General features: G+C 41.1%; 1 protein-coding gene across 14 annotated transcripts; it reads left to right on the top strand.

Annotated features, from left to right (window-relative positions):
* The first annotated feature begins 1,983 nt into the window (after positions 1-1,983).
* On the top strand, positions 1,984-25,917 carry picalmb (phosphatidylinositol binding clathrin assembly protein b). Of its 14 annotated transcripts, none has more exons than XM_034097063.2 (23): positions 1,984-2,872; positions 13,553-13,695; positions 13,797-13,872; positions 13,971-14,073; positions 14,465-14,558; positions 14,721-14,832; positions 14,917-15,023; positions 16,112-16,153; positions 17,257-17,342; positions 17,647-17,770; positions 17,867-17,994; positions 18,672-18,769; positions 18,940-19,092; positions 19,442-19,525; positions 20,104-20,193; positions 20,627-20,758; positions 21,206-21,322; positions 21,429-21,459; positions 21,754-21,853; positions 21,986-22,045; positions 22,786-22,938; positions 23,273-23,378; positions 24,538-25,917. In XM_034097063.2, exons 1-22 carry the CDS (start codon positions 2,743-2,745, stop codon positions 23,363-23,365), a joined length of 2,256 nt encoding a protein of 751 aa, XP_033952954.1. In that variant the 5' UTR covers positions 1,984-2,742; the 3' UTR covers positions 23,366-23,378; positions 24,538-25,917. The 14 variants fall into 14 exon arrangements, with proteins under 14 accessions (XP_033952954.1, XP_071061245.1, XP_033952956.1 ...); XM_071205144.1 differs by having other exon boundaries at positions 17,861-17,994; positions 20,648-20,758; positions 22,786-22,890; XM_034097065.2 differs by having other exon boundaries at positions 17,861-17,994; positions 20,648-20,758.
* Positions 25,918-26,011: the final 94 nt, after the last annotated feature.

Genomic DNA, 26,011 nt, shown 5'->3' with positions numbered 1-26,011 from the left:
TGTGGGTCTCAAACGGTTTGGTCACCATTTATGTAAACACATATTTCCATTTGAGGGGGGAGTGAGATTAGTGAAATATGCATGAATAATAAAAAAAAAAAGTGAACTAGGTGAACAAAGGTAAGATAAACTTTTAAAACTTGTTGAGAGCTAAAACTAGTCTTTGCTTCAGCCTCAAAGAGGAGCAGGGAGGAGAGGAGGGAGACCGGAGAGGCTGATTCAGGAGCCCAGACACACTCACAACTATAAATGAACCAAAAACAAATAAATAAAAAAGTTCAAATGTTTTTAAATATTGGATATGGTATGTTATTGGTTATGGCCATGTTCTTATGATTTTATGATTATTTAAATGTATAGAGTTCTGTTTCATATGGGTATAGTCTCTTTATTTCCCCCTCAAAATGCACCAGATTGATGCATTTAACTCCAACATTTAACAAAAAAAATCTTACAGGGGGTGCATGCCCCCGGACCTCCCAGAGGATTTGAGGTCCACCCCCACTTAAAATATGTTCACATGTATAGATTCCTAAATACATTTTCACATTTTTTTAAATAGTGACCCATGTCCATATGTTTATTTTTGGGTAGTAGATTTAAACTATAGGGCTATCACTATGTTGCGCTGTCGGGTGCTGACCAATCACGAAGCGTCCTTTCTTGACTGGCAGCAAAAACAACCAATCACAGCAATGCTTCTCTGGCTGGCTCTGTCCAATCACAAACAAGAAGTGTTCTGAAAGTGCAGTCGGATTCTCACAGTCTCTTCTCCTAAATCCTTTTGAATTCTCCTATCCACTATCCCTTAACCCTGTGACGTTTCACTCAGAGGTCAAGGAATAGACGATAGGGTTAGAATTTAGGAGCTGATTTTTGGATTATCCGACTGCAGCCCTGGTGTTTTGTGAAATGCTGTGGCGTTTTGTGAAATGCTGTGCTGTTTTCTCGCTGTGGCGTTTTGTGAAATGCTGTGCTGTTTTCTCAAATGCTGTGGTGTTTTGTGAAATGCTGTGGTGTTTTCTCAAATGCTGTAGTGTTTTGTGAAATGCTGTGGTGTTTTCTCAAATGCTGTAGTGTTTTGTGAAATGCTGTGGGGTTTTCGCAAATGCTGTGGTGTTTTGTGAAATGCTGTGGTGTTTCCTGAAATGCTGTATTGTTTTATGAAATGCTGTATCGTTTTCTGAAATGCTGTAGCATTTTCTGAAATGCTGTAGCATTTTCTAAAATGCTGTATCGTTTTCTGAAATGCTGTAGCGTTTTCTAAAATGCTGTAGTGTTTTGTGAAATGCTGTGGTGTTTCCTGAAATGCTGTGGTGCTTCCTGAAATGCTGTTTTGACTTGCACTTCAGGGCCACCGTAGTTATTCTTAATTGACTATAACAAAAAAAGCGTTGTCATATTTTTATAGTCACAACAAATGCCTGATATCTCTTACATTGCATTTTGGAAGATCACTGTATTATGTCAAAGGTAGGCCTATGTCTATGTATATATCTTATAAATGAGCATAAGCAGTGTCAATATATAATATTAATGAACGTTCTAGTTCATTCAAAGCCAGCTAACTCACTTTTTGATCATTAGCTTATATAGAAGAACATGTGCAATATCGTCAGAAGAGTTTTGATGTAGTTGTTCAACTCCACAGTTTCCACTAGCACTAGGCTACATTGTGTTTTTGTGCAGGGTTTATTTCTTTCTGAACTATTGTCACCGCATGATGTAAAAGTAGCTTCTATAACAAAAGGCTGTAAACATGTCACATGTCTGGTAAATAGAAATGTAGAAGTTAATTAATTTATGGTGAGAACTATATCAGGTGTGGTCATTTTAAATGTCTGTTTACATTTTAATGCCACAATATCACAACTCTTTATTACGATATTATATTAGTGATTTTAAGTGAGTTATGACAAGATACAAATAATGTCTATAAATATAGTTTGAAACATCCCAAAACTCTCATGTGTTCACTGTGACACGCCTGTTGCAGCCTTACTTTACATTCCCCACTGATCCACGCAGGCTTCACCCTCTCCTCCAGGCCTCTGACTGAGCATTTGTGCCCCCTCCCTCCTCCCCAGCTGGCCTGCGGTCAGTTGCTGTACACCTGCACCACAGCAGACATTATGGGAGCTCAGCAGCGTAACATCTGATTCAGGCTCTGCAGGGGCGGCGTGTGTCGTGTGTTCAGCCAGGTTTTCACCCTCAGAGTTCGACAGACAGAGCAAAGCAGGCCCGCCATTTCGCCTCCTCCTCGGTAGTCTTTTTTATTTCTCAGCGCTTTACGGCGGAGCAGCGGCAGGAGGAGGAGAAGCGGCGGCGACGACTGGCGGAGCGGTGGAGGCAGGCAGTCAGGAGGAGAGACGCAGGGATCCGGCGTGCCACATCGGGATGAGAGCGACACAGAGACCCGGGTCGGATGAGTCAGCGAGTGGACCCTGCAATCACGGCATCCCTGAAATCTGACTGACGGAGCGCCAGAAAGAAGAAACAATATAACAATTTCTGATTGTTGTTGTAGTCGGATTCCGTTTCTCTTTATTCCGCCCTCCCCTGGTCCGCGTCTGCCATAGCCTAGTTTTGATTTGGTATTCCACCTAGGTGGGAAAGGGGGTCCGGCAAGGTTGCGGAGGAGGTGGAGGTTTTATTTTATTTTTTTCCCCTTAAAAGCTCACACCCGAAGATAACAACTGAAACAACAATTCTAAAGTCTTTTGTTGCATTGAGTGAGTGAAGATGTCGGGGCAGAGCATTACGGACAGGATAACTGCAGCCCAGCACAGTGTAACGGGATCCGCCGTGTCAAAAACAGTATGCAAGGCAACCACTCACGAAGTAATGGGCCCGAAAAAGAAACATTTGGATTGTGAGTATCCTTTTTTTTCTCAACTTTACAGTACACAAGTGTTAAATCACCGCAGGCTGAGCGGAAACGCCGCTTCAGCTGTCTGAGTTATGGCGGTGGAGGAGCTACCAGGCCTCAAAGCCTAAGCGATGCTACATGCTAAATTGCTCATGTCAGGGAGATTATATGGTTATAACATCGTGCACAGGCCTTGTTGACATAGTGCTCTACATAATTAAAACGGGTTGAAAGACGTAGTGTCCCTTTATTAAGCCTTACAAATGGGTTTCTTTTCATGTTTTGTCACAAATAGCTGTCAGACTAGCTTATCTGGCTGTCTGGTTTTGTTCACCCCTTTTCTCGTGTCATTCCCATGTCTACTCATTTATTTGTATTTTAAATGTTTAGCCTGCGTTGCAGATACATTGGATGAATATTTATTGAGATGCATCTTAAAGGAAACGGGTACATCGGTGTAAGCTAGTGGGCCCCTGACTCTCACAGGCCCTGATATGAACATTTACTGGAGTCCAATTTCATCTCCCATCTTGGTGCACCTGCAGCTGGACAAGTGTCTATTGCAGGCTACAGGGTGAAGTGATTGAGTAAAAAACCTGGTGTTGCTCATGGAATTATCATGATGTGTAAGACACTATGAATCTGAGTTTGTGGCTGAGGTTTGTGAGTTTCCTTCCTCCTTTACTCAGGAAGTCAAACACCTCTGCTTGTACCCTGACGTAAGCACAATAGCTTAAATCCTCGTGTGACCATTAGTGTGATGCACTCCCAGAAAGAGGAGTCACTGTTCTTCTGTACTTAGGCAGGCAGTGGGTAGATTTTCTGCATATTGATCTGCACTTGCAAATGCATGATGGCAGCAATGAAAGAGTTTTTTGATAAAATGTCCTGCGTCATCATAAGAGTTCAGTAACAGTGCAGGAAAAAGTGTGTGCTGAATCCAGGCTCATTGTCATGATCTGTGGAGAGGAATCGAAGATAACATGATGAGTTAACTGGTCATAAGTAATGGTTAGTTGCTGAATATTCTGGCTCAATGTTAAAAGTTGCAGGTGCCACACCTGTTGTGCTGCTTGGGCTCACTCCCCTGAGGTGAGATGAGCAAAAGTTGGCAGAGTGAGACTCAAATATCCAATGTGACTGACGTGTCTGAGTATACAGAACAGTGTATAATCTGTTTAGATACAGTATGAACACAGTATCATCTTGTTTACTGTTGAAACATGAAGGTGTCTGGATTATTTGATTTATAGTTAAGATGGATTCTGACAATATAGTAGAGTTTTCCCTAATATGTAAGTATTTATATATGGCATTATTAGAGCGTTATCAATACTTTAAATGAGGGGAGAAAGAGATGTGGAAAAGCCTAAGTTTAAAGATCATACTTGCAGTATGCACAATTATGGCTGGATATGAATATGGTTGTATCATAGTCTTAAATGTTGTCCTATCCTAACTAAGCAGTTTTGCAGGAACCTTTTTGAGACGATGGTCAAGCTAATGCATTACAATGATTGATTCTGTCTGACCAAAGGTCTAAAACCTAAAGATATTGAGTTAAAGATGTTGAGTTTACGATAACATAATGCAAAGAAAAGCAAAAACTCTTTAGATTTGAGAAGTTGGAATAAGGTAATATTTGTCCTTTTTGCTTGATGGAAGACTTTGGCTTTCTGATTGTAGTTCATCTACTGTAGGATACATGAGTTTTTGGGATTTAAGGTATTATACTTTTTACAATTTCCTACAACTCTTTTTCTTACCTAACCAGAAGCCAAAGTTATCAATAGTCAAATATATGTCATCATAAGCAGTCCGATAAGAAAATGGCGTTTAAATGAGTTTTATTTCATGAGTCTATTGGAGTGTTATCCCCACCTGTTGATTTGTGGAGTTGTCAAAAACTATACAGGGAACCTTTTAAATAAACCAGATTATTAATCTGACATTTGATGACAGTTTTTTTTATTCTGTTCTGGCCTGATCTCTTACTTTGTTCCTCTCTGTAACAACACTTAATTCACTCGCAATCATGCAGATCACAATCATCAGAGATATGTGTGATTGTTTATACACATTGCTTGTTCTCCTCTGTTGTTTTGACCGTGGTTTGACTTTGCACAAGTAAAACAGAGACTGGATTTATTTTAGGATTTTATTTTTTTTTAAATTATTGGCAACTTTTGAAAATCAACGCTACAAACATGTCTTGTACTATAACAGACAGTTTTAGGGTTGGATACCTCGTCCTCCACATAGTTATTTAGTGCTTCTGGGCAAATAAACAAGTTTAAAGAGTCATTATTTAGAACATTTAGGATTGATACAATTACGATACCTGCCTAAACTATCTTGCTGCCAATACTGAAACATTATTACATCAGAAATCTGTAAAAGTAATGGGCAAATGAACACATGTTTAAGGTTATCCTGAGCAGAGATGGGGTCGTTACTAAAAAAAAAAGTACTACTTCGTTACTCTCTACATAAAGTAACTCGTTACTTTACTCGCAGGGCCGGCCCGCCCCTCCCTACAGGCAGATCACGCAGACTGCTAAAGTTTCAAATGTTCTCTTTAGTTCAGTTTCCATTGTCGCATAAGACTGATCCAGATAGCTCCTGAATGTTTTCCTATCTGACCGTGGCTGTCCTCTGTCTCCTGCTATCTGTATTTTGCGCAGTATATCTCTGCTCACGCTGTTGCGTCGGCGTGTTCTCCTGCGTGTTAGCCATGTGTCGCACTGGAACACACCGCCAAGACTTCAGCCGAGCACGTACCAACTGCGCATGCGTGAGTGGCAATAACTCTCCTTACCAGCAGGCGGCGGTAGTGTGTATTCGTCATTCAAAACAGGCAACAACCGGAAAACAGAGAAGAAGAACAGACTACGTGATATAAACAAACAACAAATAGCTGTGCGTTAGCTTCACCTTAGCATGTGTTCTTTGCAGGTGTTTGTTGAGGTTTGATTATGACTGATTTTAGTAAGTAACGAAGTAACGCGTGTCGGGGCAATGTTAGTAACTGTAGTGTGATTACTGAATTATAAAAGTAGCACGTTACACTACTCCGTTACTGACAAAAGTAATATTACAAAGTAACAGTAACGCGTTACAAAGTAACAGTAATGCGTTACAAACACTGTTACTTTGTAATATTACTAATTATTATTTTAACTGATATTATAGAACAGGGATCACCAACTACATTTGTCCAAGGGCCGAAATGTAACCAATAGACACTATCGCGGGCCAGCGATTTTTATATAGCCCATAATCTTATAAATACTATTCAGATTACTTTTAGAATACTTTTGGAATACTTTCTTTTTCCATAACAGATGGGTATGTTTTGGTGAACAGGAGACACGTATTTTACTGTTTTCATGGCTTATCAAGAACTCAAACACAACATCTTGGTGACAGCTCTCTCATCTGCACCACACATAAAAAAACATCACCCGGACTGCATTCTTTGTACTGTCTTAAAACCTTTCCTTGGAATATGTTATGAATTGTAAGGTGTCCTTGGGTGCTTTGAAAGGCGCCCCTAAATTGAATGAATTATCATTATTATTTATTATCTGAAACGATGTAATAACTTTTAAAACGTGTTCAAGTCACTTGCCCCATGCATTCAGCAGCAGCAGGCCATTCACTTTGATTTCATCCCGTTATGAAATGTCATCATTTCGACAATAAATAAATGCTACATAAACGATATCTTGCACATTTTATCCAACCATCTCCGTTTCTAACTTTCAATATATTTTAAAAGAGATCTCTCTCTCTCATCTGCGTGCGGGGGCGGGGCCTCACAGACACGCTGCATCTCTCTCGCTCACAGACATGCTGCAGCGCCGTGCAGTGTGCACACAGTTCTGCCGGTAATGAATATTACATTTTGTGAGGAAACTTTTCCTCCAATAAGTATTCCAAAATGTATTCACTTCAGGTTTACGAAAGTAACTGTAATCAGATTACTCGTTTTTCAAATGTAACGCCAGCTGAATACAGTTAGTCTACTTGATTTTTGTATTCTGATTACGTAACGCCGTTATGTATTCCGTTACAACCCAACCCTGCTTCTAGGCTACTGTCCCGCAGCTCCAGCCTCTCTGTTGGACTCTGCTGTGGTGCGGAGCGCATTAACCAGACTCTTCACAACGAAGGATCACTTCTTCTTCAGGGGAGGGAAGGTTTCGCAGTACGCAGTCTACTGTCCCGCAGCTGCTGCCTCTCTGTTGGACTCCGGTACTGCACCTTACTCACGAGACGTTGTAAACAAAGAAATGGGTGGGGGGCGAACACAGTAACCACTCCGCCAACGCCACAGTCACCCCCGTTGTGCGGGCCGGATGAGAATGTCTGGCGGGCCGGATGTGGCCCTCGGGCCGCCAGTTGGTGGTCACTGTTATAGAAGGTTACTTTGTAATATCACTAACGCGTTACTTTGTAACGCGTTACTTTGTAACACGTTACTTTGTAACACGTTACTGTTACTTTGTAACGCGTTACACCCAATTCTGATCCCGAGTTCGTTTTTAGTGATTATATATTAAGTCCCAACACCCTAATGGTGATTAACACTGTTCAGCAGCGTCATGCTCTTTCATGATTGTTACATGAATGAATTAGAATCATTAATGTTAACCACAGTGAATATTTAGTGGCTGATTGTTACATGACAGTGCTGTCAGTTTATCCTCCTCCCCCATATTCCTCCTCCTTACTCGTACTCATCTCCTCTTCATCATCTTCTTCTGTGGGCAGCTCAGCCACCCATGCTAACTGCTGCTGCTTCTCTGGAAGGTTATCCTGTCCTACTTAAAGTCCCCCGCCTTTGAAAAGTCAAATATAGGACAGAAAGGGAGGCCCAATTACCCCGCCAGTCTGATCGCTGCTGTGAATGGCAGGGTTATTCTCACTCTGACTAACATCATTCAAGCAGCACATGGATGTAGGGTGAACATGTTTGCAGAGGAAGTGGGGCAGAAAATGTATGATTTACATCTTAATGTCCTGCACTTTACCTTGCTCTGTTAAAAGGATGTTTTCATTCCATTAACAATTTAAATGAATGCTATCAGTGTCTGCTTCTGCTTCAGGGGTCCCTGATTGCATCGGTGATGGTTCTATGTTTATTATGCTAATTTTATATAGAAAACTTGTTGCTTAACATACTGTTATTTTAGGGTATTTTGAGTAGAATTATTCTGTAATTGTAACTCAGGTCTACAGGGTAATTATTGTGACTAACAATGAGATGTATTAACAGTCAATAATTGACAAATAGATTTGGCAATCAAGCATCTATTCTAGAATATTAAATGCCAGCAAAAAGTCAGCAGGAATATTTTTGCTATTTTGGGTAATTTTAAATGTAAATGAATAACCAACTTCAATTATACATTCTACAGAGGTTTTCAGGGGGGTATATCGAGTGAATCCAACTGAATAAATAAGATATGAACATTTGATACTTAATTTAGAATGGTATTAGGTGGAGAACATCGGCAAAGCCCAGAGAATGCTTGAGACATAACTTAAACAATCAATTGAATATAGGGGTATAACGGTATCCGTATTCGTCCCGTACCGTCACGGTTCGGCACATGCAGTCACATGGCGAATACGCCTTTTTTTTTTTACGAGTGGGAAAAAAGTCTGTCATTCAGGTGTAGTGTCACCCACAGTGATGTCCCTGAACGCGTTCAATGAACGATCGTTCATGAACGCGTTCATATTTTGGGCGAACGTGAACTGAACGTACTGTATTTCCGCTAGATGAACGTAATTGAGAACGCGTTCATTCTCAGCGCTGTATAACGGCGTTCAAAAGTGCGTTCATTCTTAGCACTGTATTATAACGGCGTTCAAAAGTGTGCCAGATTTCATATGCCTTTCAGCCGAAAACCCAGTTAAAACACACCGTAAACAGGCTTCAAAATAATGCGGAAAACCACCCAATCTGGCAACAGCAAGCTGCCTGTGACGCGTACGCGCCTGTCACCCCTGGCTGTCGCACTAAAATATAAATATACTAAATATATCAGACTCCTCACAACAAACAATGTGGAACCGCGGAACCGGCGAGCATTGAATGAATGAATTAGTATGGACGAAGCCGAGAGCAGAGCTCTGCAGCAGCACTCGCTCAGAGTGAGACTCTACGGCAGGGGTGGGGAACCTCCGGCCTCCGGCCATCTACGGCCCGCGAGACAATTTGGTACGGCCCTCGAGGTAATTTATAAACACACGCAAAAAATAAAAAAATGAAAGAAATCTAGACCGCAAAAAAATTAAACAAGCGAGTGCCTGTTTTTCCTGGCCAAGGTCAGGGTCCTTGAACACAACACGAGCCTAAACGTGTCATCACGTGGTATATGTCTCGACTGACAGGGGTGCAGTTCTGACGGAGAGCACCAGAACGCCACTCCAGCACTTCAGAAATTGCAGTACCGATAAGTCCATACACATGCCGCAGTTTCTGCGTGTCTGTGTCTTTAGTTGAAAGCCCAGTGGCGATCTGCTCATCTGTCATACTGATCAGACAGTCAATAACTGTGTTGTTATCATTAGCATCTGGTTAGCTAGCTATGCTAACGAATATAAGAAGCTTTGTCTACAACCAGTGAGGCAGAGATGGGGACTCGAGTCTGCGACTCGGACTCGAGTCGCACTTAAGTCGCACACACAGAGACTTCAGACTTGACTTGGACTCGTGACCAAAAGACTTCAGACTCGACTTGGACTCGTGTGTTGGGACTCGTGAACAATCATTGTGTTTTCTATTTTTGGCGTATTAAAGGTGGGGTAGGTAAATTTGAGAGAAACCGGCTCGAGATCGCTAGAATTTGAAAATACACAACCGGAGATAATCTGCTAGAGGCTGCTACTTCCTTATAGAGCCCGCCTCCTCCAACACAAACGAACGCGCACATGACCAATGAGGGCACGAGATAAGTTTGTGCCCAGATGGAAGGCTGACAGGCAGGTAGGCCATCCAGTTATTTTAGCCGGGCTCATTACACGCAGACGTGCGCGCCTCTGTTATTACCTCGTAGTAACACAATGGCGACCGGCGGCACACCTGCGGCTGTACCGCTCGTAATTAGGTTCAACTACAAAAACTTCGAACAAAACGCCAGCGGCACCAACAAAAGGAGCGCACACTGCAAAGTCTGCAATATCAAAATCAAGGATGCTGGCGCAACAACGTAGAATTTCATCAGGCACAACTCACCCGAAGAGGTCAGTCACATTAACGCATATGGACGGTTAGCAAACATGTTTAGCTCAGCATCATCAGCTATGTAATGTTAACTTAGCTTGCTACTAGCTTTGTAACTGAATATTTGAAAAGATTAGTGAATTGCTTGTCGCACTTGTTTGAGTTGAGTGGTGTTGACATCCAACTCTTGACATGACATAAAAAAGGTCGGTAACGTTAATCATTACGTTCCGCTGCCACTATCTACTGGCTAACGTTAAACGTAGAAAAATACATAGTAACATACATAAATACATCTGTCGGTTTATAGGCAGGTTACAGGTTTATTGTTGACCACGTAACGTTAATGTTACAGGTTTATCAGGTTACCATGACACTGGCTTTGAGTGAGAGGATAGAGGAATATGTTTATTAACAGTAGACTTAAAAAATGTCATTAGAGACCCCAGACAATACGGTTGCAGAGGTCACATTTTAAAATGTTTGTCCACTGGCCAAATGGCTAGCCTAGTGAATGTTGACATTTTACCAGCCACTCAATAGATTGCCATTGTTATTTTTGGCTGGTGCGTGCAACATACAGTACTACCAGCCACTTGTATGATTTACCAGCATTTGGCTGGTAAATGGTTTTAATTTTGTGTCCAGCAGATGAAGCCTACTATAGCAGCAGACAATAGAAGTCTTATTACAACCAGAAGAGACATGAGACTTTTATTTTTTTAGAGACTTGAGACTTGACTTGGACTCGTGACCAAAGACTTGAGACTTGATCAAGTCTCACCCCACAAAGACTTGAGACTTGACTTGGACTTGCAAAAAAAGACTTGTGAACATCTCTGCAGTGAGGTAAAGGCACATCTTTATATGATCATTATAGTTATAAAAAAAAATAAGAGAATAAAGTAAACGGGTATAAAATACTATATAACAGTTATTAATAAAGAAGAATACAGTTTGAAAGGGTAGTGATTTGTCAAATATCCATAAATTAAAAGAAAATCTGCTTACAGTTGTGTTTGGGTGTTGAGAGATGTGTCCATATATCTCCTAATGTTGCTCTCAAAGTGCAACAAATCTTCCCGGGGGAGCATGCCCCCCGGACCCCTCTAGAGGAGGTTAGGTCCCCCCCCCCACTTAAATCATGTTCACATGGATAGGAAACTAAATACATTTTCACACATCTTGTGTCCATAAATTATCTTTCTGTTTTGGTGGTCACGCCACACCGTGCACGTGCATGCATACGCGAGTCATGGTGAGATATCTGGATTAAGTGGTTGCTTTTTCTTTGCACAGAATGAAATGAATGGGCTGTGATTTTAGTTTTTTTAAGCAGAGGTCAATAACTTGTACGGCCCTCTGAGGATATTGTAAAAATTGAAATGGCCCATTAACATCGTACAGGAGACAAATAATAGCTCGCAGCAACGTATTGAAAAAAGAACTATGAACTATAAATTAGTTCATTTTTGAAACCATGAACTTTAGTTCAACATTTTGAATTATGAACTATGAACTGAACTAGTTCATTTTAAAATGTGTGAACTGTGAACTGAACTAGTTCATGTAGAAAGTGAACTTTCCCAACACTGGTCACCCACTACACTATATATAATCCAGGGGGCGGTATTGCGCCTAAAAGCTGTTTGCCAGCCGCCCTTAAACAACAAATGAAGAACAAGAAGAAACAACAACAAAACCAACTAAATACAAGAAGAAGAAAAGTTAGTATGGTGAGTTCAGATAACACACAGGAGCTAGAACCCACCTGCTTCTTTTAAATCAGCTGTGTGGGAACATTTCCGGTTCCCTGTGGACTACAACAACGATGAAGTGTGCGAGTGGTGGATCCGACGAGGACGGTGTGTCGGCGTTGTTCGATAGCGGTGCGGTATGCTAATGAAAACACACGCCAAACATGCTAAATCATATCAGAAGGGATCACCCAGATTTGCCAATCACCGTAGCCCGGCAAAAGACAACAGCTGTTCAACAGCTGATCCCCGCTGTTTTTAAGAAGCCAATAGACATGAAAGCCGTGAAACCAAAATAAATAACGGAAACTTTTGGCATAATGTTTTTCAACGACTTTGCGCTCTGGAAAGACTTTCTTATTATTTATGATGTAATATTTTCAAGACATTCTTTTTAGTTTTACAGCTTGATGAAACCTTTTAGTTTGACATCAGCCATTATAGATAATATGGCCATCTGAGTGTGTGTGGTGCTGTTTGTGGTTTGTTTTTAACTGTTTAATACAGTTAATTATTCAAAATGTCAGAGTTCCTTATTTTGAAACTGAAACTTGCACTACTGTTCAAAAATAAATAACAACAAACCTGGAATTACTCATTTGGGACTTTTTTTTGCTTTTTCTTGTTGTACCGAACCGTGACCCCCAAACCGAGGTACGAACCGAACCTTGACTTCTGTGAACCGTTACACCCCTAATTGAATATCTAAGTTATTGTGTCAAGATGTTATGTTTGTATTTTATTTGGAGATCAATTTGTAATCTATTTTCAGTTTTAACTTGACCAAACCTCTCTTTGAAAAGTATCCACTTAAATATAGGAATTAGCAGCAGTGTGTTTTGCAACTTTTGGTATTTTGCAAATGCTGCTAACAGGTGACCAAACTGCACATAATGACCTGTTGTGGAGGAGTAAAGTGTGAGTCACATCGGAGACTGTTTTTGTCTCAGACATCCAAAAATGAAATGGTGCATCTGTGTTCGCTTTTTACTTTTCATCGTAGGCAGCAGGTTGTCTGTTCACTAACTCATCGTGAGGCCTTTTGACAATTCACTCTGTGTGTGTGTGTGTGTGTGTGTGTGTGTGTGTGTGTGTGTGTGTGTGTGTGTGTGTGTGTGTGTGTGTGTGTGTGTGTGTGTGTGTGTGTGTGTGTGTGTGTGTGTGTGTGTGTGTGTGTGTGTGTGTGTGTGTGTGTGTGTGTGTGTGTGTGTGTGTGTGTGTGTGTGTGTCTCTATCTATCTCATTATATATTTAGCCTTGGAAAATCAGATGCCTCTTCTCCTTCTGTCACCTCCACCCAATATAATGATATTAATATAGAACTAAATATCAAATATCCCCAACTCAACACACTATCGATTGTGCAATGATATTTTCAGTTTTGTCACACAATAACGGATTATATTTAAGCAGTGTTTTTTACACAAATTGTAATTTGACTATTATCAAGACTTAACGATTATCCAAATATTTGCGCAATAATGGACAACAATGGTCTTATCATAATAAAATATGTATTTCTGCACTTATATTCCAAATAATGGAAGGATAAAGCACAGTATATTGGAGAAGAGCAGTTTGACATTTTCTTTTGATGGACTTTTCTTTTTTTTCAGCCTTGGAAAATAAAACGTTTATTTTTGATAGTTACTCTTATGTTTAACGGAAACTTGTGTTGTTTTGTTTCAGATTTGATCCACTGCACCAACGAGATGAACGTGAACATCCCCCAGCTGGCGGACTCTCTGTTTGAGCGGACCACCAACACCAGCTGGGTGGTGGTGTTTAAGTCTCTCATCACCACACAGCACCTCATGGTCTATGGCAACGAGGTGACGCTCCTCAGCATGCACAGGCAGACCATTTCACCGTTAATGTGTTACCTATTAGGAGTGTGGTGTTGTTTTGTTAACCTGTCTCCCCTTCCTCACAGCGGTTTGTCCAGTACTTGGCCTCAAGGAATACATTATTCAACCTCAGTAACTTTCTGGACAAAAGTGGGCTACAAGGTAACAATTTGATTCTGGCTGTTTATCGTAGTTCTAAGTTATTCTGAAATGATGCTCTGTTTCTTAAAGTACATGTTCCTTCTGTTGTTTCATTGCAGGTTATGACATGTCCACATTTATCAGGAGGTATAGTCGATATCTGAACGAGAAAGCTGTTTCATATAGACAGGTCGCCTTTGACTTCACAAAAGTTAAACGCGGGTAAGGACCTTTTTATTTTTAATATTTATTTTCTATTCTACAATATCAAACTGTCAAAATATTTACTTTTGTAATATCTGAAAGAAGAGTGGTATTTAGTCTGCAACAAACTATCATATTCTTTATTGCTAAACATCTCAAGTATTTTATGTAGTCTAAAACATTTCAGAAATAAACCAATTACAATATTCCAGATATCTTCAAAACAGTTTTTTGTATTATTATTACTTCTAAGTATGATTGTACACTGAATATCTTTTGGGTTTAAGCATGACATCTGTCATAAAAATGAAATGCATTCAGTCTGTTTGCTCATCTCTCTCTCTCTGTCTCCCCCCCACCTTCCCCCTCTCTTCCCTCTCCTTCTCCGACCCTTGCTTTGTCTGCACAGAGTGGACGGCGTAATGAGGACCATGAACACGGAAAAGCTGCTGAAGACCATCCCAATTATTCAGAACCAGATGGATGCCCTCCTCGATTTCAATGTGAGTTTGAGGTGAAGCCCCCCGCAGCGCTGCAGCTCGTGTAGTAAAAAGCAGCTGGAAGAGGCTGCTGCAAACTGAGGCAGATGCATTACTGTCGTTTGTTTATCCACGTCAACACATCGCTGTGGGGGAGCTCTAAGATAAACCACTGCTTTCCCTCAGGTCAATGCCAACGAGCTGACTAATGGAGTCATCAATGCAGCCTTCATGCTGCTCTTCAAAGACTCCATCAGGCTCTTCGCTGCTTACAATGAAGGCATCATCAACCTGCTCGGTAAGACCACGTTCACCTTTTGTCTTCATTTTCTGCCCAATTCTTTGTGGTTGCTCATGCAAAATTATTCTTTTCACTAAATAGAGAAATACTTTGACATGAAGAAGACTCAATGTAAAGAAGGCTTGGACATTTACAAGAAGTTTCTCACCCGAATGACCCGGATATCAGAGTTCCTCAAAGTAGCAGAGGTAACAAGAACTTAATGTTTTTTCTTTTTTACAGAAACTCTTTTCTGCTCTTATTTAAAGTGGACCTATCATGCTATGTTTGAAAAATATATTGTAGGGCCATACCTAATATAAAACATGTCTGTGAAGTTTTTTTTTCAAAATACCAAACAGATCATGCATTTTAGCCATGCCTCATTTCGCTCCATTTGCTCTTTTCCAGCCTTGTTTTTGCAAGGGCTGATTCTGTGACGTAGCTTTAATGCAAATGAGCTGCCACGCCCCCCTGCAGGAGAGGGGAGCATGCTCTGATCAGCTGCTGGGCTCTCAGAAGAGGGGGAGGAAAAGAGAGGCTCCGTCCTCCGTGTTTTATTCTTATATGATTTATATAGTCATTATTCATTTGTTTTTAAAGCTCAATAAATAACAAAGAAGACCTTTGACCAGCACTTTTCTAATTTTGTCCGGAAGATTTCAACTTTAACGGACATGTTGACCAGCAAAAAATCTAACTGAAACTCTGCCGCACGGTCCCCTCGTTCCTTGGAAGAGGCGGAGAGGTGGGTGTTTTTCATCTGCTGGTGGACTACCGGAGAGAATTACAGCGAGGGAGGGATTGCATTGAATTACAGCAACAGGAGCAAACGTTTGCCTCGGGGAGGGAGAAAAAGAGCCACAGCGGAGAATAAACAGAAGGGCAACCATGCGCGGGAAGTCTTCTTCGCTGTCTTACAGTGCCACTTACAGGCCTGGCATATGCACTACAGCGTCTCCAGCGCTTTCGAGCGTGGCCGCGGCCCAACCCCCCATTCCCCTGATAGGTGGAGAGTTGCCCATATAGGCGGAGCACCCCTTTTTCTGACGTCAGAACAATTCAAATCTGTATCAGCCCCGTTTTTAGAGATTTGGGTATGGAGGAAAAGAGAGGGTTGTGTTTTCTGACACTTGGTGAGTTCCCTGACACACCGGGGACACATATTCATGTATAAAAGACGTACAAAAGTGCATTTTGCATGATAGGTCCCCATTTAAGATGTTTTTTGTTCAGTGAAATGCCTTAATGCTGCAGGGAAGTGATTGTAATTATTTTTGTTTTTCTCGTCTAACAGCAGGTGGGCATTGATCGAGGAGATATCCCAGACCTTTCACAGGTAAGCACCGAGCCTTGAGAAAAATCTGAGAAGATAGCTTTTTCGTTCTTAATAGGAAGTCTTTCCTTGCTCTCTTACTCTTATTTTGAGCTCCAACTGCTCTGTTATTATCACCGGCGTTGTTTTTATTGAACTAGGGTTTAGTACACAAGACACAGAAAGTTATTAAAATAAGACACTTTGCATGATTTCCTTCCCAAGCGCATGTTTGCCAAAGGAGGTGCTCTTCTTCTCCTGTTTCTCGTCCTTTTTCTTCTTCTTCTCCTTCTCCTTTTCTTCTTTCCCTATCCTTCTTCTTCTCCTTCTTTCTACAGTAAATAAAGGTGTTGTTCCACTAAGTGTTTTAAAGTAATCACTGTAATTGCAGTCCACTCAGTAAATCCGCACAGTGACAGTTAGATGAAGTGCACATACTGTTGTGCTATGGGGAACCAATTGAACAGAAACACGTTACCCCGGAGAACTGCAGCCAAAATGCATCCCCCCCTCTGACTGTCACCACCTTTATATTCTGTATTCTCCCCCTTATCTTTCCACTTTAGTTCACAGTTTGTGTAAGTACTATCATTTCACTCTTCTTCTATGTCCGTGACTTGCTTCAGTGTTGTCTTTCTGCATGCCTCTGCTCTGACTCTGTCTCCTACATCGTGGTGAAAAAAAGTTGAAGGAAAAAACCCTCGCTGTGGTAAATTTCTGTTCACTTTGGTCACGTTATTGAGGTGTAAACCAGTGTAGCTCATCTCCTGTAGAGTGGCTGCCCCGTTGTACTTAGACACGGCCGATTCAACAACACCCCGGCTGTTGAAGAGTCGTGCTGCAGTACGTCATCCCACGTAGATGTGACGCTCATCCAAAGTAGCTTTTTGGCTGGAATGCAGTCATCTATCAGTGGTGGGTAACTGTTAGCCCAACGCTAGTTTTTGTGGCCCAAATTCAACCTCCTAATCAAATACATAAATTGGCTGTTTGGTGTATTTCATGGTGTGGGATGTTTTTGCTCCATCGTGGTTGCCCACCACTGTCCTTTATGGTCTGGATGTCCACGTAGACTACATCTTCTACGTCTTAGGAACTTGCTGATTGTGTGTTTTCTGTCACGGCAGGCTCCCAGTAGCCTTCTGGAAGCTCTGGAGCAGCACTTGGCCTCTTTAGAGGGCAAGAAGGTCAAAGACTCCACGGCTGCCAGCAGGTACATTAAAGCTCCCCTCAATATTACTGAACTCCTCTCTCCTCTTCCTCAAATCTGTCTTCCAATTTATATTGCTCAGAGATATAACGTTTAATTAGATTGTGCTGAATCAAGTCAGTCTTTTAGTCAAGTTTTATTTTGACTATGATTTGTATAGCAAGCATTCGCAAGAGCTGAAAATATGACGGTATGTCAAAAGTAAAGCATTTTGAGAGAATTGCACAGATACAAATGTGTAATAAAAAAAAACTATAAAAAGAATAAACCAATTAATGCAGAGTACATTTGTGTCTCTTTCCTCCAGGGCCAGCACTCTGTCAAACGCAGTGTCATCGCTGGCCAGCACAGGCATGTCTTTCACTAAAGTGGACGAGCGGGAGAAGCAGGCGGCTCTGGAAGAGGAACAGGCTCGACTCAAAGCTCTGAAGGTGGACTTTCTGTTTTAAAAACAACACCTTTACACTTTAATATTCCCAGTTGTTGCCTGTATGTTTGAATGAAAGTTTCTCTTCACTCAGGAACAGAGGCTCAAAGAGCTCTCCAAGAGGCCCTCCTTCGCCACCACCGACACATCGCCCGTCTCCACCACCGGGGGCACCATCAGCACAGCACCAGCCATCGACCTCTTCTCCACGCCCAGCTGCTCCAACGGGTACGCATACATCGACGGGATATATTTGAGTTATGGATAGGTTTATTTCGTTTTTTTCCCACTATTTTATATCAATGCTGCAATTATCTAGTCCCTTAACATTCATCCACTTTAGATAACTAAGAAAAGGTCTCTATATAGATGTGTATTGTCTGTTCATACTCTTCGTGGAAGGTCATTTCAAAAACCGTAAACTTTTTTTAGTCTAATAAATAAACAAATAACAAAACCCATGTCATTTATGTAACAAAAAATCCAAACTACACCTTCAGAATTCAATGTTCTCTCTTTCACTGAACTAACACTTTTAGTTCATGCAATTTTCTCATATTTTCCCAAAAACTACCAATATTTTCCGTCCAATCACAAAACCCTATCTTGTACAAACAAAATGTAAAAAATAATCAATCTTCATGGCAGTGCATGTGGAACACAACAGTTATGAAATAAAGAGTAACATCTTAAACAAATAGGCAGAAAAAAACACCACATACACCATGTTCGCATCTATAAATATAGAGAAGTTTATTTTAAGACGAAAAGGGTATTTTTGACTCCAACCTTTGAATCAGGACTTTACATTTTTTATTTTGGCCACCTTTTTAGTTGTTTTTTCACATGAGAAAGGGGGTCTCTTTTTAACGTTGTTAAACATTGGTTTTCTTTCCCCTCTGCAGTGCAGTGAAGATGGAGAGCGACCTCTTTGACCTGCAGGCCTTCCAGGCCTCCATGCAGTCGGGCTCCTCAGGGCTTCCAGTGGCTACAGCGTGGGCAGGTACACAGCGACCTCTCAGCACCTCCAACATCTGTGTTTCTCAACATTCTGGGTCTTTTCTGCATGCTGTCCTTCTCTTGTTGTCTGACTCTGATTCCCCCCTCTTCCTCTCCACTCTTTTTGTCTGTCTTTGTCTTTTTTCTCTGTCTCTCTTTCCTCTGCCTGCCTAGATCCTTTCACCTCTGCAGAAGCTGGAGATGAATCCATGCCAAACCTTAACCCTTTCCTCTCAAAAATCGTTGTCGAAGCCACTCACTTGCCTGTCGTGTCTTCAGACGGTGTTAGCTTTCCCTCTAGGACATCTGGTCATGAAATGTTTGGTGGTAATGACTCATTTTGTTTCTCCTCAAAAGTCTTCTTGTCGCTCTTGTTCATTTCTCTGTTGCCACTTAAAAAGCATGACTAGCCTGCATGTTTACTGTGCTGACTGTTGATTTTCTGTCTCTTAATTGATCTTCTTTTATCTGTCTTCAAAGCAATCCTCATTGCAGTTCATACCAAGCTCCAGCTATGTTTTATTGTAGCCAGTGTAGAGGCCCTACACCCATTTCGCTTTACCTTCCATCCTCTATTCAAATTAAGTTTGGTGTTGCATTGTTATACAATCATGCCTTAGAGCTTTTAAGTTAAAACCTGTTCTCCTTTTTACCAACCCTATTTTTGATTCTCCAGATCGTTACAATCCTTTTATTGACACAAACTCATCCGTTTCAACCAATTACAAACGCACAGTTCGGATAGAACACTCAATCTCAGGTACTATGATGGCTCTCCATCCCAGCCTATGTTTCCTGAGCCCTGGCAAACATAGGGTCCCATACACTACCCTCAGGGCTCCTATTTAGATATAAACTGTATGTGGTCATAGACTAGAAAAAGTTTGACATTTTGGGAAATACAATGATTTGTCCTCTAGCCTGGAGAAGATTGATAACCTTCGTATATGTGTGTTTGTCTGCTACTACACACCTTTATTTCTGCTCTGAAACCAAAAGGACAGGTTTTTATTTTTTATTTGATTGTTTTTCACTGATCTTCTTATCCAACACTCAGCAGGAAGTTTCCCAAAATGTCAGACTATTCCTTTAATCCCCCCTTTTGGGAGCTACAATACTTTTCTACACTATTCTATCCTTCTATTAATCTTAAGCTGTACTTAAAACACTCAGAACTGAACAACAACAATCATGTTATCTGTCTTCTTTCTGCCTGTACTGCTGTCATTTCCCACCCGTCTCTTTGGCCTGGTCTTGAAATGCTTTTTCCTTTTTGCTCTTTTTCTTCTCCTCTCTTTCTTCTTTGTCTATCTCGTCCTGCTTCCTGTGGCGTGTCAGACTCCTTCTGTGGTCCAGTGTCCATTGCTCAGCACCTCCCACACCAGGCTCCCTTCCCCACTGAGCCCTCTGTAGCAGGTCTATTCAGAGGTACTGAAGGCTCTGCGGCGCACTAGATTTATTTTGCTATTCTGTGGAGAAAGTGGTAGCACTCAGCTCTCTGTTCAATTGTTCTGTAAAAATGGTTTAGAAATGGTTTAAAATAACCACACTACATTCAAACTTCATCTTACATTTGGAACTTCCATTCAGACAACATTTGAGTTAAAACAATATATTTTTTTAAATGGAAGCTTTAATGTTTTTTACGGACAAGGATTTAACGTTTACAGATTTTAAGGTGCTGGTAAATAACGGCCTGAGTGAAATAAAAAAAATCATGCGAGAATCAGATGAATCATACAGTATTACAAACTCCTGAGGGTAAACCAGTTTCTACCGTTGCATCTATGGACACTGTTCTACACGGGCCAGTGCACAAAACAAAGTCCAAATATTCACTTTTTTATCTCTGTAACTGCAGCTGTCTCCATCTCTTGTGAAGGATACTCGACGCCGCAGGCCGCTGCTCAGCAGTCGGCTGGAGGACTCCAAGTGGACTTTGAGTCCGTCTTTGGAGCCAAAGCCGCAGGCAACAACAGCCTCGATTGTGATGGTGAGGATTTACATTCAATAACTGCAATATGATGGTTTTAAGTAAACATTCATCTAAAATTAAAAGGTAGGTAGGCAGTAAGGTGAAAGTTATACTACTTTTCCAAAACACTAAAGCTCCTTTTTAGTTTATGTAGCAGTCTGCTTTTTCTGTCCTTAACATTTACAGATTATTTTTTAAAAGAAAACTCTAAAAGGTCCAAAACATTCTCTGCATTTTTCACGTTTTTCTTTTTTAATATATTCTTGAAAAAGTAAAATGAGAACAATTTACTCAGACTCATCACTGATCTTGATAAGTACAACATAATACAAGAATAGAGTGATATAGTCCTGCACTTATCTCTATCCTTTTTAATTGTTAAACTACTACTGACAAAATACTTTAAAGATATACATGTGTAACCCAACAAGTATCCATGGGTTTATTGTCTCTGTGTCTTGTCAGATATTTCTGGCGGTATCCTGAAACCGACCCATGCCGGCTCCGGCCAGGCGTGCGGTCTGCTGCCGGACAAGCTGGTGTCAGATGACCTTGACTCCTCCCTGGCTAACCTTGTGGGCAGTGAGTGTGATGCTGTGGCTTCCAGCTCCTCTAATTAAAGCGCATGCTCATTAAGGCATTGACGTCTAAGACCTTCCCATTGAACTGTCTTTTTTTCTTTTCTCAGACCTCGGGATTGGAAACGGCACGATGAAAAAGTAAGAAATGGCTGAGCGCTCTGTGGCTTCAACAGACACACACACTCTGCATCACACACACTCTGCATCACACACACTCTGCATCACACACACTCTGCATCACACACACTCTGCATCACACACTCTCTGCATCACACACACTCTCTGCATCACACACACTCTCTGCATCACACACACTCTCTGCATCACACACTCTCTGCATCACACACTCTCTGCATCACACACAGCAGCAGCGTGGTGCTTTTAGGGCAGATACAAACTGTTGCTAACATCCACTGTCGTCTTAATCTGCAGCGACATGCACTGGGTTCAGCCGGGGGAGAAGAGGATGACCGGCGGCACCGGCTGGCAGCTCAAAGCGGCGCCGTCCACGACCTGGAACCCCGTTTCCATGGTGACGCACAGATTTCTAACTGTAGTGCTCCTCATTTCTGCTGCTCTGTCAGTTTATTGCCCAATAATGGCAGATGATGTATTGTTATGCTGCTAGTTTGTGTTCTCACTACCCTGTTTGTTTTTACCTCAGCCATCGTCAGTCATGGCCTTCCCTGCCACCACACCCACAGGCATAATGGGATACGGCATGGTCAGTATTCTGGGAAATGTACAGTGTAGATCTAGTAGCTTTTAGGAACTCTTATATAATATAATATCCGAAATGCCGCTGAATCAGATGAATTTACCTGTTCCTTATGTTTCGAGAATGAATTGACATTGATTGAGTTTAACTGGATCAAGAGACTTTTCTCTTTTGAAAGTTGTTTTTATTTAAAGCACATGCAGTATTATTATTATTCCACTTTCACTGACACAGGGTTGTCTTTTTTTACTTTTGAGGGGTAATGTATGGAATGCACACAGACAGCACTTGTTGTTGCATGATATGATTATTCTTCATAATTATTAACAGTTTCAAATATTATACAGTAACACTGTAAACGTAGTCACCTATGATGCTTACGTTTTGTTGAATGAGAATCCATTATGTGTAGAGTTTGAAATGTTTGAGTTTAGCGCCCTCTAGAGGTTGTATGAAACATTATGAATTCAAAGATAACGCTTAAATTAATCTATTTTATAACAAGGAAGTCAACGTTTACTCATTAAATGTGCTTGTGTTATCTTAGTCATTATTCATATAACACATCCTTTAAATATATATTCTTGGTCTTGAATAAATTGTCACTATTGTATGACAGACTACAGACCAAATAATAAACCAAAAAGTGTTGTACCTTTACAGTTATAAACTCTACACATAGCGTCTTCATTTTTATTTTTTAAGCCAATGCACCCCCACTGACATGACTCCTCTCCTCTGCGCAGCCTCAACAGATGGGCTCTATGGGGATGATGAACCCCCCCACCATGATGTACTCCCAGCCGGTGATGAGGCCTCCCAACCCCTTCGGCTCTGTGTCCAGCGCTCAGGTGGGTGATCAGCAGTCTGACCACGCCCCCGAGCTGATGCACAATGAAGTCAGTATCTGTTTGCGCAGTTATCAGGTTGAGTAAATAGGTGTATCCATTGTGCCGTGACGCGTATCGTAATTAGTCACCATGTAAGCCTTGTTGTCGGTGTGAATACCGCTGAAGATGATGACAGTTTTAACAATGGACCCATCACTCTAATGATGAGCAAAACTGTGAATCATCTCAGTCTTGACCCCCCCCAAAAGTACTCCTTTTTATTATTAACCCTTCTTTCATACGTGACAGCCTCTCCAAACTAATCTCATCCCTGCTTCAGTCTCTGTACTGACTCTGACTTCTCCTCTGGTCCTCCTACTTCCTGTATTTGGTCCTGAAATAGCCCTCCGCAGCCTCTAGTCCTTCCAGCCAGAGCCCCCTCCGAGCCCCCGGACAGGACCCGTTTGCACACCTCTCTCTCAAGGATTTCTTGTAGAGCGTCTCTTTAGGTACAGCATGCCCTTTGCTAGCGGTTGCTCCTGCATGTGTTGCACGCTCACTGCTAACTCCCCTTTCTTTCAACATCCTTGATGTCTCCCTCATCTGATTAGATGCTACAGGTTTACTTTTCTTTTTTTCTGTTTTATTTTCACCCGTGTTGCTTGGATTTCTTGCTGTTTTAATGGATGTAATGTGTCTTTAACATAGCTAGACTCATTCTAACCCTTTGTCCATGCACTGTCATCACGTATTGCTCCAACCTGTGTCAACTGAAGCTTGCAGCCACTGCTAGTTTAACCAGTTGACTGTTTGCTTAGCTCTGTCCTGCAAGTTATCATTAGGCAGTGTTGTCTCCAACAATTATATTTTAAAAACCATGAAACACAAATATCGTCAGAAAATGGTTGTAGATTAATGTTGAGCCGCTATTGCTTCAATAGTGGTAATTAAGTTGACATTAGCTCTATGGGTTGGTTTAAACTGTGGTCTCTCTGGCTGACTTCTAATATTTTCAGCTGACTCCTTTTTAAAACAAGGGAAAACATTTTCTTAAATTAGCACAATAATGTCTGCATGATATCATGTTAAAGGCTCATAAGGGTTGTCAGGTTTGAATAACTTTGCTTTCTGTAGGGTAACCTAACCCTAACCCTAACTCGTTACTAACAGGTTGATTTTATAGAAAAAAAGGGCTAAATAACATTAAATACAAGAGACGCTTTATTTAGTTTATATTTTCATTGACATTTTGAAGAGCTATATGCCCCAAGATGGGCTGAAGTTTGATGGTTTCTGGTTTAAAAAGTGTTATAATTTTAATATAAGGTCCTTTGTTGGTGGTATATAGGCCCATCAGAAGAGCCAATTAGATGATGCATTGATTCTACATTTTTAATACACATTTAGCTGCTCTTTTATTCTCTCAGAGAGCGACACATGTTCTCATATTTTTGGTTTTTAGAAGCCAAGGAGAACCAGACCTGCCAAGGAACAGCCAGATAAACAGCACCTCAACACAAATCCAGAGCTTACAACACCTGCTATTATATTATACATATAAGCTATTGCTGTTCTGGGGAAGGGTTTAGCAAACAGTCAATTACCTTATTGATTATTTCTATTCTCATTTAAGCAATTTACTAAGACTGTGTTTTACCTTTCTTGCAGATGCAGTTCATGTAATGAAGAAAAAGTGTCTCTCGGAAGATGAAGCACTTAGCAGCAAAGCTTTGTCCTAACTCTACAGCGAAACATTCACACACTCCCCAAATACAGACATTTCAAGAACACAATGGTGCAACGACTGTCAGAAACCATGGTAACCATGTCCCAGTGACGTTTGGCGGTAGCTCACACCCATTATTCTGTAACTTGTCCGAGACGTGGAGTGATGCTGCCGTCTAAACCCCCTTAAAGAGGATTCCTTATCCATTTTACAGTGTATTCTGTAAAGATAGATATGGGTGCTGAGAAACTTTGATGTTATGTATTTGGAAATACTGTGGTTGGATTAAAGGCTTGATGTTCAGCGCGGAGGGGGTCCGATCATCAGTCATCCACTCCCTACAGTTATTTAACTGTCACTAAGTAGTGATGCTAATGGCGTTTACACCTGTTTAGTTTTTGTCTTTTTTACCGTGTTTACAGTAGACATTCCTCGTGTGTTTGTATTTATTTATGATTATTGGTTTAAGAATGGGGGGGAAAAAATAATGTAAAATCTATCATTGAACAGCTGTGGGAGTGCTTCAGCATTAAACCAGGATCTCAGACTATCATTGAGAGGTAGAGTTACAAAAAAAAACTATTATATAAATTACACCTGTTAAGCGGAATGATAGAGCACTAAATATTCTATGAGTTTTGTGTTAAGAAACCTTTTTACTAGATGAAAGATTTCACAATCTCCATTGTACTCAAAGTGCAGGGGTTAGAGTATGAGTCAGTCAGCAGTATATATTCGATTCTGTGCCTAGGGTTTTTTGCAATGGATCGTTTCCTGTCTAGTTGAAAAACACGTAATCCACGAATCTGAACGTCACACTGGGCTCCATTTGCTTTAAGCTTGGCATGCCATTGACTCACTGACCGTATTCAAGGCTGCCTTTACTCTGAATGTGAACGAGTTGTCTTCATGTTGCACACATCTTTCCACACTATCGTTCCTCAGTGGAAGTGGGTGGGGGCGGGGTGACAGGATGGAGTGTGTCTGCTTGTTGGTTAGCCATCGCTACGCTAACGGGGAAAAAGGGTCACAGATTTGATGTAAATTAATTGTATAAAAGATCCAGAGGACCAGGGTGGAGCGGAGGAGCACTGTTGATCGGCGCTCTGTGTGTATATAAAAACTGACTGTTCTTTGAGTTCAAAAGTGAAAGATGTATGAAATATGAAAGCAATTCAATCAAATTTGACTCTACCTAAGTTTGATTCAGGATATTCTCTGCGTTTGTCTCCGCAGATATTTTCTTTATGTAATTAGAACGTATAGCAGACAATGACTGAAGTGTTTTCTTTCTTTTACAAATAAAGAGCAGCTTCCACAAACTGTTGTGCCGAATATATGTTTATTTTATGTAAATGTGAAATCTGTCATACAGAAATGTGAATCACTGGCATACAGCAGCCAGTTTTTACTGGG

Source organism: Pseudochaenichthys georgianus, chromosome 13 (genome assembly GCF_902827115.2).
Source record: "Pseudochaenichthys georgianus chromosome 13, fPseGeo1.2, whole genome shotgun sequence".
In the NCBI taxonomy this organism is placed as follows: domain Eukaryota; kingdom Metazoa; phylum Chordata; class Actinopteri; order Perciformes; family Channichthyidae; genus Pseudochaenichthys; species Pseudochaenichthys georgianus.
Note: the sequence above shows the minus strand (reverse complement) of the source record. Positions and strands in the feature narration are given on the sequence as shown.

What these genes read in the sequence shown, in the direction of transcription:
- picalmb (XM_034097062.2), top strand. Translation starts at nt 2,743, where the DNA reads ATGTCGGGGCAGAGCATTACGGACAGGATAACTGCAGCCCAGCACAGT. An exon ending in TTCACAAAAGTTAAACGCGG is followed by an intron (nt 14,074 to 14,464) that starts GTAAGGACCTTT and finishes TTGTCTGCACAG; the next exon opens with AGTGGACGGCGTAATGAGGA. An exon ending in AGGCATCATCAACCTGCTCG is followed by an intron (nt 14,833 to 14,916) that starts GTAAGACCACGT and finishes TTCACTAAATAG; the next exon opens with AGAAATACTTTGACATGAAG.